Source organism: Chiroxiphia lanceolata, chromosome 11, assembly GCF_009829145.1.
Source record: "Chiroxiphia lanceolata isolate bChiLan1 chromosome 11, bChiLan1.pri, whole genome shotgun sequence".
Taxonomy (NCBI): Eukaryota; Metazoa; Chordata; class Aves; order Passeriformes; family Pipridae; genus Chiroxiphia; species Chiroxiphia lanceolata.
The window spans coordinates 20,581,460-20,597,843 of NC_045647.1; the positions used below are offsets into that span (position 1 = coordinate 20,581,460).

The 16,384-nt window shown below is 43.1% G+C and overlaps 2 protein-coding genes across 4 annotated transcripts in view; one reads left to right on the forward strand and one right to left on the reverse strand.

The window, feature by feature from the left end:
- Positions 1-11,573, reverse strand: part of HDAC11 (histone deacetylase 11) — a 28,780-nt gene extending 17,207 nt beyond the window's left edge. Inside the window, exons 1-4 of one of the 2 annotated variants that reach the window (XM_032699321.1) lie at positions 11,516-11,573; positions 9,638-9,786; positions 6,525-6,625; positions 280-396 (exon numbers count right to left, since the gene is read on the reverse strand). In XM_032699321.1, the coding sequence (XP_032555212.1) occupies positions 280-396; positions 6,525-6,625; positions 9,638-9,786; positions 11,516-11,517 (369 nt within the window). In that variant the 5' untranslated portion in view covers positions 11,518-11,573. Of the gene's footprint in view, positions 1-279; positions 397-6,524; positions 6,626-9,637; positions 9,787-11,162; positions 11,259-11,515 lie in introns of those variants that run through there. The other variant, XM_032699320.1, reaches the window with a different exon arrangement.
- The window catches only part of LOC116792417 (prophenin and tritrpticin precursor-like), a 610,102-nt gene that overhangs the window by 53,156 nt on the left and 540,562 nt on the right, over positions 1-16,384 (forward strand). The gene's annotated exons all lie outside the window — the stretch shown is intronic.

Consider the following 16,384-nt stretch of genomic DNA (forward strand, 5'->3'; position numbering starts at 1 on the left):
CTGCTTGCCCAGGCTGACCCTCACTGTCTCTTCTGCAAATCACTGACCATAAAACCAGGGATGTCCTTCCCCTGAGGAGTTTGCTCACATTTAGGACTCTGCACTAACCCACCTCCCTCTCCAGGCCCCACATCTTTGAGTTATATAAAACAGTACAACTATTATTTGATATTAATATTACAACTATTATTTGAGTTCTATAAAACAGTACAACTCCCAGGTTTACAATGTCTGATCAACAAGTTTAAAAGTGACAAAAGGGAACCAAGAGCACCTTACCATTATTGTTCCTCCTGTCTGGGTTCGTAGAGGCCTCAGAACTTTTCTCTGAACAACAAAATTGGGAAGAAAGGCAACAGGTGGGATTTCTGTGATGGTAGCCACAACAAAGGACCACTACAAGAGGGGAAAAGAGAGTTCCCATTAATGCAGTCTGTTTTAATGATGACATTTAGATCTCCCATTAGTTGCTATTTCCTGCAAAGGAGCTCACAGGTCCTTAATAAGATTTTTAGATGGAGGTGGCCCCACCACCCTTATCAGTGACCTCCAAATAGGCTCAGCTTCAAGTTGTTAACTATGAGAATCACCACTTTCCAGCTTTTAGTACCAAACAGTCATAAATCAGCAATTTTTCAGCAAGCTAGTATTTCAGAAAATGTAATATCCCTGGGATTGGGAGGAAGAATTGTAGAATGTCCTTCAGCTACACTTGATATATTGTTCAAACCTAAAATTTCTATTCCTGTGTGAAATCAAAAGGATATACCAAGGAGAAAGGAAACACAAACAAACAGACAACTGAGCTAAGAAGTTCAAACACTTAAGTGAACACACAGTGCAAACTTAAGCATGGAGAACTGATTAAAATTTATTTAGCATATTAAACACTTCTGGAAAATGTTTCAAGAAACAGTTTTGTTCCAAAGTCTTCAAGGTTAGAACGCAAAATATTTGCAATATGTAAATGCCTTTTTTGCAAACACATAGATTACTTCAAAGAACTTCCACTCACACTGCTACCAGTGATAACACTGCTAAATATATTTCAAAGCATAAGTCACAAGCAAGGACACACCTGTTCATCCAATACTGAAACATTTAGGGACAAGGACTGGGACTTCCCACCCTGTACAGACTCTGGATAGATCCATTTTAGGAATCATAACTGGATTTAGTGTGTTTGTTGCCCCATTACTGTGAGCTGGTCACAGCAGGATGACCGATTGGAACCAAAGCCAATCTCAGGGTCCTCTGATACTCAAAATAACTTCCCAGTTATCAATATTTCAACTACAAAATACTGTTGGGTGGGGTGAAAGGGTGGCATCATTAATAAAAGTCTTCCAAGTACTAATTAAATTTTGCCAACAGTTCATTTTAAGCTTTTATTACTTTTACATTTTCAAGACATTATTCTGTTGACGTACTACCAGCTCATTACTCTGTTACCCAGCCATCATAAAGTGCTTTAATTAATTTTTAATACAGTCAATCTTGATGAAGTCCCTTTGCAAGATATCTTAGCTTTCGAACAAGCACATATTCAATTCTGTTGTTCTAAAATGGGACTGAAAAGGTCACATTTGGATAAAAAGTAAATTTGACCTCAAAAGAGAACGATGATCGCAGAGGAAGTTTTACCAAGATTTAAAAAAATTAATGCCAACAGGGAGAAGTGGGAGCAATAATGACTTAAATCAACATTTCTGGTGCCGCAGCTTTTTAAGTGATGGTAAGAAATCCATAAGTGGCAGAGGAAGGAGCAGACAAACCTTGCTGGGAACATTCCCAAAGACACTCACTGCTCCAGACTTAGGCCTGTGGTTGTTTAGTAATTCCCAACATATGGGGGAGAGTCACTGACTCTGAGGAAAGTCTTGGGGTTCAAGAATGAAAATGCTTCTCCAAAAGCTCCCCTTAAAAACTCAGAAATGTATTGCCTCAAACTGTGCAATGTTTTGTGCCTTTTTCTTCAGTGTGCTAATGTTGTTTTCCAACATTTCTCACAATAAATTCCCAGAAGGCCATGTACAGACTCAAAAAAGGAATCAACAGGAATTGGGTTCATGTAATTGTACACTTTTTCATGCTGTAAAAATAAAAAATTAGGAGAGCTGAGGAATACATTAATTACATTTTCCAGCCTGTCAGTGGCTTCCATAACACTAGCCTTCATACATCAGTTCTCTTTTTTTTTAAAAAATCAGTATTTTTCATATTCATGTATAATGATTGCATATATCAGAATAATATCAGTTACTATTTTTTCTGGTAGACATTTGCTCTCACTCAGCCATGAAGTTACTTCCCTGGAAGTGTCCAAGGCCAGGTTGGATGGGGCTTGGAGCAACCTGGTCTATGGAAGGTGTCCCTGCCCACAGCAGGGGGTGGAACTGGATGGGCTTTGAGGTCCCTTCCAGTCCAAACTATGCTGGGATTCTATAAAATTACTGATTTTCCAGTAAAGTGTTGTAGACATGTAATTATGTGACTTAGAAATTAAAACTTGGTCTGGATTCAGGGAAGAATAATATCATATATAAAAAATATTCAATACCATGTCTTCACTTATTCTTTGTAGTTATCAGCTCAGTTTAACTCTTCCTATATTTTTATTGCTAATAATGTAAGATTTTTTAAAATTACTTACCTTTCTATATTTTGAATAAATAATTTGATGGATGAATTTAGTTTCCATTTTTAAAAAATTAACTCCCTGTTTTCTTAAAAGGAGCAAAGAAGTCAGGTTAACCCTTAGCCAGGTGTATTTTCCATTAATAAATGCCTCCTACCATATTAACTACTGGGCAGTAGCAATAACTGTGGCTAAGTGTAACCCTACACCAAGATGTTACTTCCAAAAAAAAACTAACCCCAAAACCAAAATGAAACCAAAAAATCCCAGAAAAACCACAACTTAACAGTTCTTAATTTCCCTTGCTTAAGCCCAAACTCTATAATAACACATACATTCAATGAGGATATTCTTGTAAGACTTCACTTATAAAATATTGTTACTATTAACTTTAATTCCTTAACTATAAAACTCTTCACAGTAAGGTTAAATGTCTTCAAATGATTAGTCTTCAAGGACTCAAAGTTAAACTGAAAAACTAATATGAGGAAGATGTAAAGCTAAAGCAGTTGCTTTTATGATGAGATCTCCTGGATTAATACAAACAGATCATCAATGATCAAACCCACCCTCTGATGTACTGCCTTTTATGTTATGCATTCATTGCATTCCAGCATTTTAAAATAGCCAACAACACGTCAAATTAAGAAAAAAACTATGCAATTTTGTTCTTTAATATCTAAATTTAAACTGTGTTTAAATCTTTGATAAATTCCTGGAACTAGTCCCAGCTCCAAGGGAAAATTCACAGATTTTCAAATCCAACACCAAGCAGCAAACGTGATTTATATTTAGAAGCTTCCCTGGGACAAAGGTATCTGGATCCATCTTCAGTAGTGAGAGAAAGTTATGTTTTTAGCTTGAATTAACACAAGATAAAATCATAAGGGACAGTGGGAAGGTTGCAGTTCTCCCAGAGGTTTCCAGTCAAGGTTATCATCTGGAACAAGGTTCTGCACTGGTACAAGTGATGACACAGGGGATGCACCCAAGGAGAACAACCAGCCACTCTGGTCCCAAACAATGAGCTGGAAACATTAAAAGGAAGAAACCAAATGCTGCCTTGTCCTTCAGAGCCTTGGCAGCTGCTTTAGCTGCACAGGATGTCCCCCAGCACTTGCACAGAGATGTGACACTAAACCTGTCACACCTTGTTCCCTGGGACTGGAACTCTGGTACTCTCTCCAAACATATTCAAACATTATTACCTTTAAACTAACATTTTTTTATATTCCTACAGACCCTTACCTGACACATTTTTACATGAAAACTTAGGTAAAAGGGATCAAATTAATTTATCTCCTTTCATGACCTTTTAAATTAACATTTTACAGCAAAACAGCGCCTCATTAATGGGTCACTAAGACACATTCTGTGCTGGTTTATCTGAACAACTAAACCAGCCACAAGTACCACTGATTAATTCATGAGCCTGCTCCTGCCTGAGAGCCCTCCCACCTCCAGGCACCTGCCAAACCACCCCCCACAGGTACCTCTGGGCTCCTGGCAGAGGAACTCACCTGGCAGGGCAGGAGCCAAGGCACACAAGCACCTGAGCACCATCAGTCCACTCCTCACCAGCCTTACACAGGGGCATTTCTAATAACATGATGAACTTCTGATTTTTAAACCTACCCAATTTGCAAATCTATAAACCAGATTAAGTTATAAATTTATAACTGATTAATCAGCTGATTCAGCTTTCAGAAAAGCCCATCTTGCACTGCACTCACACGCTTTACCCTCAGCATTCACATTTCAGTGTTCACTCACAAGTTACTGTAGAACTTCTCCTATAGAAAAATGGCCCAAGTGAAAGACTTTTACAGTCTGAAACTGGCTTCAAGCTCATTGCCTACCATCTTCCAAAATTCCAGAATGCTGACATGCAGGAAATCCATTATTTCACACAACAGTGGAAAAAGGCAGTAAGTGGAAAAGTACTGCAAGCAAATATGCACAGTCCAGTCATTACCTTAGAGATCTACCTTCTTCAGAGGCATAACTGAGGGGGAATCACCTCAGTTCAACAGGCCAAACTAAGGCCTTCTGAACTGAGGTGATTCCCCCTCAGTCCTTAGTTGTAAGGACTAAGCAGGGAAACAGGGAGAGCCTTCCTGCCAGCACAGAACTAATTCCCAGTGGCAGATCTACTTGTGCCCATCATTTTGCTTCTCTTCACCAAAGACTCATCTGCTTCAACCACCACCTCTTCTTGCAAGTGTAGGGTAATTCCTGCCAAACTCATGCTCAAATTGAAATGAATACTCCAGTGATCCATTATTTTAGGAGACCTGGGCATTCCAAGAAAGACAAGCACTTCCACAGTCTTCAGGGGTGATCAAATATGAAACGATACCATTTATAGGTATTTGTCTGGATTTAAAAACAAGTAGCACAGCAGACTTTGGAAAAGGCAATACAAAGGATACCCAGGGATTTTTCATGTCTAACCATGTTATTTTTCTTTTGCAACTAAGCACTTTTTATCTTCACTGCTTGGCAGGAATTTGCTGGCATGACCAATGTCTTCCAACAATGTCTTCCAATTTCTACAGCTGCAGGAAATATTCCCTCAGGAAAAGGGCAATGACTGATATCCAGTTAATCCCATCTGGAAGCACACAACAGTGCTGGTTTTGACCACCAAGGCACGAGTTACGCAGACAATTCGTGTGAAGCCATCCTGTAGGCACTAAAGATATTATTATGGCATTGCAACTGAGCTGTGCACGTTATACCCCTCTTCAAAGGAGTGATTCAGTAACAAGAGGTGGGTGGTTCTATGGAATTAAAAGTTCAGTATCAAGAATAGCTGCAATAAGATCAAACCTAATGATGTAAGAAATTGCATGGAACTTCATAGCACAGAATGAAGAGGCAGAAGAGAACTCAGAAAGAGTAAGAGTGGAAAAAAGTTCACACAAGTAACAGATCACTGAGAAAAATAAAACATTCCAGAAATAGCAATCCAAGGAATCTTCCACTGTGGAAGAGCATAGGTGACTTAAAATAATTTCTTCTGAATAATGAAATGGAAGATTTCTTTTCTCATACAAATCCCTTCTGCACCCTCCAAGTAGAATTTCAAAATGAAGGCAATGTCACCTTGCACTCATGTACTGTCCAATTCCACCTACAGATGACTGGAAGTATGCAGAAGCAGAGATCTCACATGCTTATGTTTTAGAGTTCACTGAAGTCTAACAAATGGATATTTCATATAGAAATATCCAAGGAATATTCTTTATCTCCTGTGGATATGCAATCCCATATGAGCTGGTACTGGAAACCTTCACACATGCAAGGCTATTCTCCTACACTCATCTTCCAGCTCTCTCTACATTCCACCAATACCAGCAGTGTCCAAGGACAAAGCCAGTACTTCCCCCCACAACAACTGACCACAGAATCCCTAAATGGATGCTCTGTCAATGTGACATAACCCCAAATTCCATAAAGCCATCCCTGCATTAGGAAACACCCAATGAAATCCTCCCGATTGCTCTCCGATGTATTTTCAATTTCAGAACTGTATTTTACCAGAATAAATCAAAACTTACATACACTGCTCAGGATCAAAACCCTGGCTCTAAGGAGACTATTACATCTCAAACATTCAGATATGCCTTATGTTCGTTTTACCTTGCTGAAATATTTCAGGCCACCACCATAACACAGCAGACCCCCTTTGCCCTCCACCCCTGTACAGTGTGAGCAGCCACTCTTTCTATGGTTTTCTCCCAGTACCCTCAGTAACAACCTTGTTCAAATACACCATTTATCATCTGTAAAGTTGATTCTATAACAAATCTATAGGATATGCACTGCCTTTGACACCAGTTCTGGACAGTTTGCTGGAAAAGCACAGGAACAAGCACAGCACCTTTAATCTATTAAGGTAGCGCCTCGTGTGAACCACCAGCAGATCTTCATCAGTCGCCTCCCGTGCCTGTACAACCAAGTCATCTGCAATTAGTTTTTCTTCTGCAACAGGAGAGAAATAACAATTGGCATTGTACACCATGGCTTAACTCCCCATGCCCCACCCTGCCAAAGGTGCTGTTCTGACTTTGGTGGAACAACTTCAGCTGTTGGTTGTTGCTGAAACAACTCTGGTTACTCAGCATTTGCAAGTTCTCCAAATGCACCTCCTCTGTCCCAGGTAAGTTATTCAGGGAGTGTGTATATGAGAAATACTGTTTACAGCAAGTGTGATCATGGTAACTCCTTGTTTCAACTGCAAGAACAGACTGGTAGTGGCAGAGGATGGACACACAACGGCATCACAAGACTCCTCAGTTTACAGCTTGGCACACTGGGCAAATCTTGGTGCTATTAACATCAAATATTCATCAATTTTTAACATGCTTTAGGAAATCCCACAGTTTATACTAGTATTTAATCCCCCAAATCATAGCAGAATAAATTAATAAATCAAAATCTAAACCAAAATCATTGCTTGGACGTTCATGGAAGCAAACAAGCTTCATTAAGATACTTCTGGCACACTTCTACCCCAATTTAATTTCAAGAAATACCAATGACCAGCTACAAGCTCTTTGTCTTAAACACCAAAAGATAAATTAAAAAGTTTTATAAGAGCAAGTTACAAAGTGTCCCTCCAAGATTTCAGAATGTGATCAAAGATAGCACATTTGAGTGCATCCATCTGAAAGTTCAGATGTGGGCCAACCTCAAAGGCTGAAGTGCAGAAGAACAGTGGTACTTTGCATATGATCACTGCTAACAACAATTATAAGGCATCATGCTTATCTTCCTAGGCAAATTTTGATATTTAACTGCTGCATGGCTGCAACCTTCTGTATCTTTGATTCTATACTCGGAAATGTGAGAGATTGTGTTCTGAAGTGTTATACAAGCACAGCACCTGCAACAACATTTGTTTTGGCAAGGTTCTGTTTCTCCTGACTGAGGCCTGAGGAACATTTCATTCATGCCCTGGTGTCAGACAGAGCCCAGCTGCTGCCAGCTTCCCTCCCCAGGAGGGAACACTTGTTCACTGCTGATTTGCTGATAGGAACAGGGGAGGTCAGCTCTTGCCAGAGCAAACCCAGCACCCTGGGCTACCCTGGGGCTTCTTTCTCCTTTCAAAGCAAGGACAGTAAAACAAGTGGGAAAACTCATTTTCTGTGAAAGACTGAGACACTTCAGAGTGGACACGTCACATGGATAAGAGTTGGAGGAAAAGACTTTCCACGGAGAAGGAACAGAAAGGCAAAGGTTCTGATTAATTAAGAAAACTGCCATGGAACCCAAGACTTAATTATTTCAGGTTGTTAGAGGAAAAAGCCAAAACTCAGCTACTAAGCGTGTGTTAGAATTCACTTAACCTCAGTTAAATGAACACAAGGCAGCCTAAAGAGGGAAGGGCAACCCTGAACTACACAGGATTATCAGTTGAAGGAGTTATTAGGACCACATAAAGGCCTGGCTTTGGGACAATCTTTGTCTTGACAAGAGAAAAAGCCTTTTTTTTTTTTTTTTTTACACTTGGTGAGCAAGCTTGCACTTTAAATGAAGAGATGCCAAGATTCTATAGGCCCTGACTCTATCCCTGCTTCTTACATTTGTATTTCCTTAATGAATTTCTGCCTGTATCTTCCAGTTGGTTTAAACAGCAATAATGAGAAGCTTCATAAAACGCTCTGCCCATCACCAGAGGGGCTCAAAGCTCTTTCCAAACATTGAACACTATCAGAGCAATAGGATGAGGTTGCTAAAGAGTGGATTTACACAAACTGCAGTTCTCTCTCAGCCTGAGCAGTGCCATTTGCCAGCAGTCCAAGCTGAACGACTGAGTTACACCTGCAGCAAACCATCATTAACACCTGTAGTTTCACAAGCCAAAGGAATGTCCCAGGTCTTGCTGCACCAGGTGTAAAGCAAGAGTAGAAAGAGGCCATAGGAAGCCACTCACTGCACTCCCAAACTGCAGCTCAGGTGTGGTGAGCCCAGCTGTTTGTAAGATTGCAGCTCACACAGGAAGGAATTTCCTTTCCCTGATTCTGAACTCAAGTCTGTGTTCTGACTGAGAGCCAGGCTTGGGCTTCAAATGTAAGGACAAACTGGAGCTGCAAACAGAGCTGTCCTCCAGAGGAAACTTAAAAGAAATACTGCTCTCACACACTCACCTAGAACTGAAAGAAAGAGTGATTCACTAAAAATCAGCCAAGTATCAAAACACTGTATGCCAAGCTACATCCACCTCACTCAGCTGGGCTGAAAGCCAAGATCCTGGTGCTCGCTTCAGAGGTGGAAACAATCCTCAAATATCCCACAGGAACTTTTCTTGTAAAGGCCAAGCAATGAAATTCTGCTCACTTCATGCCTTCATTCCAACTATAAAGACCGGAACTATTTTAGGATGGTCTAAGACATGGCTATGCTCACATTTCTTCTTCCTTCTTTTTACTCACAGTCTTGTAAAGCCCTGGGCCTGACTCAAATGAACCAAACTAGTTACTCTGACTAGTATTATTCCTGCCTCTGGGGAGAGCAAATCATTTGATGAGCTTCAATCTCCAGGCACATTTCACGAGTTTCTCTCTGCACAGACACCACGACTGAGCTGAACCCAAAACTATGGGTTTATTCAATGGAGCAGGCTAGAAAATACATTTCCTAAGGACTGTGATTCAAACCTTTGTATTAAGAAGCCCTAGTGTAGGATGTTTGCTCTCACATTACAAATTAGTCTTTTAAATACTTCATAGACAAGATCTTCAACAATGACATCCAACCCACCTCAAAAATCCTGCAATCAATTTAACTTATTAAGACTTAAGTCTGCAACTATACAAAAATACTAAAGCACTCCAAATATGATTAAAAAAGGTAGCTTAAATCTACACAACGAGCAATGAAGAAATACAGTCTCTATTATATTGGCAGTTATCAACATGAGTCTGCACTAATCACAGAATTTTCTTCAGCTTTTATGCAAACACTGGTCTGAGAGGCACTTTCTAATTTTACCTTTCAAGAAATTGATTACTTTTCCCCATTTCCCTGCATCGAAGGGGTGCAGTTTCTCAAGTCCCATGAAGGTGATGTTGTAGTCTGGAGAATACACGATAGGCCAACATCCTGACGGGGGGTCCTCGTACAGCTCCGTCCTGTGGGGCCTTGACAAGCACAAAACCAAACTCATCACCATTAGAAATTAGTTACTCTAGTTTTACCCCAAATTATAAATGAGAGTCCTTGTCAATACCAACTTTACATTGGGAATTATTCCTGAAAATGCTTTTTCCAACAGTTATTGAAGGCAACGCTTGGTTATTCAACGGCTCTTTAGGGTCAGGGAGTTAAAGTCTTGAACTAACCAGTAGTGGGGAAAATAGAACAACTGATGGCTCAAAAATGTGCACTAATGAATTATGCACGTGAAGTTCACTGCAGAACTTAAATAATGGACAGATTTGGTTCTCTCCCCTTGTCTTTTCAAGTGCACCAACCAGCACCTCTACCTTCAAAGGTGCATCCAGTCCACAGCCAACATAACCTTCAACACAGGTCTCGCATTTTAAAGTGTCTATCAAAACAGAACTAAAGAAACCAAACCATGTTGCTCCTACACATGATACAAGCTTGGAAAGATTTCTAGGATCCTTTCCCAGAAGCAACAGATTATCTTGTGACCAGATGAGCACAATAAGAGGCTTGGGTTTGTATCTGCATAGCACAGAACCACAGGACACACTTTTAAGTCCAGATCTCATGCCTATATCCCTTAACCAACATACTCCTTCATTCCTCCTCCAAATTATTGTATTTTCTCAACAATCTTCTCCTTTCCCAGCTGGAGGGACAGTACAGCCCTCCTTCCCACCCCATCAGTGAACAGGCAATGCTGTGTAGTTACAAACACAATCACCAATTATTTGGTGGACACTTGTGTGCACAAGTGGGTCAGAAGGCGAGGGGGATTCTGTGCTCACACTCAGCCTATTCCACCACCTGTGGGCTCCTCCTGTGCCCCAAACCCCCGTCACCGAGTCACGCCGAGAGCTCTCTTGCTCCCCGAAATTTAGCTGAAGTTTTCAAAAGGCTCCACAACGCACTGAGCAAGACACAAGAGCCTTTTGTCAGGTGAACAATAGACACAGAAACCCCCTTATTTCCAGCATAAATATGCTCAAAACCGCCCTTTTAAAACCGAGTTATAAACAAACCAAACCAAGCCTGAGGACAAAGGCATTTTTTCAGCAGAGCCCGCAGCACAGTGCCCACACACAGAGCCGGGCTCCGGGCCGTGCCCTCAGCCAGCCAGGTACAGACACACCTGGGGGGCAGGTGCTGTACCCCCTGGGCCCACCACACACCTGGGGGCAGGTGCTGTGCCTGCTGTGCCTTGGGCCCACCACACACCTGTGGGGCAGGTGCGGAGCCCTCAGCCAGGTACAGACACACCTGGGGGCAGGTGCTGTGCCCGCTGTGCCCCCGGCCCAGGTACAGACACACCTGGGGGCAGGTGTTGTGCCCTGGGCCCACCACACACCTGTGGGGCAGGTGCGGAGCCCCCGCCGGGCCCGGCAGCGCGGCCTGGGCGCCGCAGGGGCTGCGGGTACTGGTCCCTTCCCCGGGGTCGGCCCTGCTCCCGGAGGAACAAGCCGCTTCCAGGGGCTCCTCGTGCTCCCAGCGGGACATCCCTTCCCAGGCAGGGCCGCTCCCGGCCGGCCGGGTGGGCCCCGGGCGCGGGGCCGGGCCCGCGGGGGCTCAGGCGCTGCCGCAGCCCCGGCCCAGCCCTGCGGCTCCGCGGGCCCCGCGGCCGGGCCGGCCGGGCCCCCCCGTCCCTGTCCCTGTCCCTGTCCCTGTCCCTGTCCCCGTGCCCGTGCCCACGGCCGTACTCACATCCCCGCCTCCGCCGGGCCGCGCAGGGAAGGGGCGGTGCGGCCGCGGCTCCGCCCGGCGCGGGGCGGTCCGGGGAGCGCTCCCGACCCGCCTGCCCCGGGGATCTGCGGCATCGCCGCAAGGACGGCGGGGCGCGGGTCCGAGATCCGCAGCTGTCGGTACAGGCGGCTGAGGCCTCGCAGGACGAGCTCTTGGTGTAATGTGGGAGTTGGAGAGACTCAATCCCTGCCTGTGATTTTATGTCAAGGGCCTGAAAGTGATTCCACGCATCCTTCCTACTTTGGATAGGAAAATATCATCCTCATTGTAACAAAGATACCAGTAGCTGAGGAGTTGTAGCAGACCAGCAGCAAAATGTGGGAAACAACGGTGAAATAGTGATTTCGCCTAACAGCAGCAGAACTCCTGCTGATTTTGGCAGGTCGTGATTCACTCCAGGAACACCATCCCTAAATTCAGGCACACAAGTAAGCTAGACTAAGCATACTAATTAATTAACTAATCCTGCTTGAATATATACAGGAAGCATTTCTTACGCAGGTGTACAACTGAGTCAGTAACACCATCGTGAAAGATGGTCCATCAATAGCAGCAATATCTATCAAACCGGGATAAACACCCAAAAACATTTAGGCATTAGGAGTAATGTCTTTTTATGAGGAATCTAGATACATGTCTTTTTATGAGAATTCCAGATAAATGTCTTTCTTCTTAAAATACACCAGCTTTGGCTTGACATTCAGTTTTGATGGATGCCTGGACTTCACCTTGGTATTTATTTAGCAGCAGGAGACTGTTATCCCATGAAAACATTCTATCCCTTTGACATTATCTTTTAACTACCATTTCTTTTGTTCTGCCCCTTTGTCATGCTGCCTCATTATTCGTTCAGTGTATCTACCTTTTCTTCCTTCTTCCTGACTACTTAAAGCTCGGGGCTTAATTAGAGTTTGAGTGTTTGGTTAATAAGCTAGAAACATAAGGTGGTTTTATTTCATTTTATTTATATTAACTTCTAGTTAAATTAAAAATCAGCTTGCACACTCGTTTCCATATTTGTCTGATGTCATAAATTTTTTCTCATATTCACTTTCCCATTAACAGGCCCTAGCACAGGTTGCCCAGAGAAGCTGTGGCTGCCCCATCCCTGGAAGTGTCCAAGGCCAACCTGGGATAGTGGAAGGTGTCCCTGCCCATGGCAGGGGGTGGAACTGGATGAGCTTTAAGGTCCTTCCAACCCAAACCAGCCTGGGATTCTGTGATTCTATGATTAATCATTTGCGTCTAAACTATTGACACCCACGCTCCTCCAAATGGAGAGTTTACTTAGTCATTCCTTTTTTCACCACCAAATATCAAATGAAAACATCTACTCCTCTGTTCTGGATAGTTGTGACATGGATTCCTCCTCTTACCCCACAAGCTGCATTCTTACCTGCAGGCTGATTCCCACCAGCCCCCAAAATAATCCCCTTTCCTTTCTGCATCCCTTGCTCCCTTGGAGGCACCCTAAGAAAGGGCTCCTATAGAATCACAGAATCGTTAAGGTTGGAAAAAACCTTTAAGATCATCAAGTCCAACCATCAACCCAGCACCACTACCCTGCTCACCACTAAACCGTGTCCTCAAGTGCCACGGCCACATGTTTTTTGAACACTTCCAGGCATGGGGACTCCACCACTGCCTGGGCAGCCTGTGCCAATGCCTGACAGCCCTTTCCATGCTGAAATTCTCCTCATAGCCAACCTAAACCTCCCCTGGTGCATATTTAGACTAACACCTGTTCATTCTTGCTGGGGTATGATTATTTTTGCCTCTAGCAAAAAAGAAACACAGTCAAGACATGGAACTTTTTCTGCATAGGACACGATACTGAAGATTTTAGAAATGAGAAAATATTGTTTCTGGTATCCATGTACCATCCGGGCGTTCGTGATTGTTATTCTTGATCCTGCCGTGGCTCCAAGGAGCTGCAGTTGCGACACCAAACACCCTCATTTCCCATTCCAGAGAGGGACAGTCCCACTGTGGAGGCATTTGCAGTTGGTTGCATTGCTGCAATGACTTCCCAGCAGATTTTACCCAAACCATATGAGGCATAACATTGTTGCTCAGTTTTATCTTTTTGTGCAGGAAGGTAATTATTTCCTCATGAATTAGGCCCAAAACACGCAAGAGAATGACCCATTCTGGATTTTGGACATTGCCTGAGCTCCAGTTTTCTGCCAGCAAACTTTGCAAGGCAAATGGATTAGCAAACCTTATAGCACAGGAGAAGAAACACAGCTGAGCAAATAATGGCACTTTTGGTTCACTAGTCACTCTGAAAAAAAACTGTTTTGGAGAAAATTTGAGGTTCAAATTATCTTTTTATGTTACAGCATTTGAAGCAGCGAAATTTAAAAAGAAAAAAGAAAGTCAGTCTTTCCTGAAAATATATTTTAAATACACATAAGTGGAATAAGTCTGTTTTTTATTTATCTAAAAATTAAATTCAACAAATAATAAATTTGTAAATTAATATACATTCACACAATGTACTGGAATAGCTGCATCCATACTTTTCACTGGAAGATATTTCCTATGAAATCCTGTTGAGTTCTAATTTTCTCTTTACAAGCCTGAAAAGCAGAGCAACAGCAATAAGTCAGCAGAAAATATGAGAAAATTACTTAAGTCTCTTAAAATAAAAGCACATTGAACAAGCAGAAACTAGTTACAGACCCCACAGAGCCCAGCCTTCTCTACGTTGTTTGGAATCCTTTAAAATTAGGCCCTGAATACACCATAAAAGTGAGAAAACAGATGAAGCACAACGTGGCTTGGGCAGGTACTGATGCTATTTCTCAACTCATGGCTCTATTTTCCCAAGACAAAGGAAATGTTTTCTCCTTGTACCATTTTGCTTCTGTGGAGACAACTTGGATGGTTTTGGCAACATCGTGGCCAACGCTGGATGTCGAGCTGAGGGAGTCTATGAATTGCTGCACACCTGAAAGCACAGGCACACCGTTGTTCCAATCAATAAGCAGCAACTATTAACTCTCAAGGTCTGGCCTGTTTAATGTCCTCTCCATCACCCAGGAGATCATTCGTCTCATGCTGACAATCATCAAAGGGCTGCCTGCCTTCCAAAGAGAAATACTTTCTTATAATGGGGCTCCAATTCAAAACTGAACCCAGGAACTCTCTCCAGGCTGTTCATGTGGTTGGTGCCTTCAAAGTTCAGGGATCCACCCGTGTGGATCCATGTGAAGATGGCTCCAGCAGCCTGAACTGCAAAACCAACTTTCAGCAAACAGAAAAACGAGTCTGAGTAATGTCCCCTGTGAAAGGATCTGGCTGGTTGGGCCTGCCAGGAATCGTCCCAGTTTACTAAATCTGTTCAAGTCATTTCTTCTTTAGTAGAATGAGGGAACTTGGCAAAAGCCCTTCAGCAGCTTCTCAGCCTTGCTTAGAAGAGAAAATGACTGCTAAGTTTCATAGAATCATAGAACTGTGAGACTGTTAGGGGTGGAAAAGACCTTTAAGATCAAGTTCAACTGTCAACCCAGCACCATCACTCTGTTCACCACTAAACCATGTCCTCAAGTGCCACGGCCACATTTTTTTTGAACACTTCCAGGCATGGGGACTCCACCACTGCCTGGGCACCCTGTGCCAATGCCTGACAGCCCTCTCCATGAAGAAACTTTCTCTAATTTTTCTCACCTAAACCTCCCCTGGCACAGCTTGAGGCCATTTCCTCTCACCCTGCCCCTTGTTCCCTGGGAGCAGAGCCCAACCCCCACCAGGTCCCCCCTCCTGTCAGGGAGTTGCAGAGCCAGAAGTTCCCCCCTGAGCCTCCTTTTCTCCAGGCTGAGCCCCCCCAGCTCCCTCAGCTGCCCCTGGTGCTCCAGCCCCTTCCCCAGCTCCATTCCCTTCTCTGGACACACTTCAGCACCTCAAGGTCTTTCTGGTCCTGAAGGGCTCACTACAAGAAGTTTTGATGTTCTGTGATGGTGAAACTACTTAAACATGATGAATGGTGAAACACAATAAGGGCTTTTCCATATGAAGAAAGTGACCTTATAGACAAAAGTCAGTGGTAGCAAATTCACGATACAGTGAAAATTGAGCCTATAGATGACTGACGTAACCTCTGGGTCACCTCCCTCACAAATGAAGCAGTGTGAGGCCAAATTACAAGTTGATGCAACACAGAGTATTATTTTAACCTCCTGGAAACTTTGCAGTTACTGCCTGGAGCTGGAATAATGCAGGAGTTTGGGATAACCCCGTAGATCTGATCAGGCCTGACATGTGCAGCTCTCCTCCCCTCCCCTGCACGGAGGAAGCCGAGCTACCTCCAGATCTCACCCCTCTCTTGTCACGACAGCCTGTCCTCTGCAGATGGAAAAAGCACTGTGTGAATCAGCTCATTCTGCTTCAGCTGTGAGATGCCAAATATCCTTCCTCAAAGGGCAATCCTTCGGGACTGACATAAGAGCCACATCACAAAAGCTTTGCTTTCAAACCTCTTTGAGTTGAGGCTTTTGAAACAGGTAACATCAAGAAATCTGTGGATAAAATCTGGAATGAAGTACTTGTAAAGGATCATATAGAAAAGGGATTTTTTTATTTACATTGGGGCTGACTTTTCCTGTAAAAAAATTTAATAGTAACTCATTACATGAATTTCTACAGTAATATAATTGATGCTTTTCAAATGGAAAATAATATATTGAGAGCCTGTGCTACTTTAATCTCTTTGATCCTGAGGGCTTTGATCTGCCACGGGGTGACATGACTGAGATCAGGCATTTACTTCGGTGGTGTGTTGAAAATGTGAAATTATTGATTCCTGTAATCCAGTGGAGCAGAAAAAGG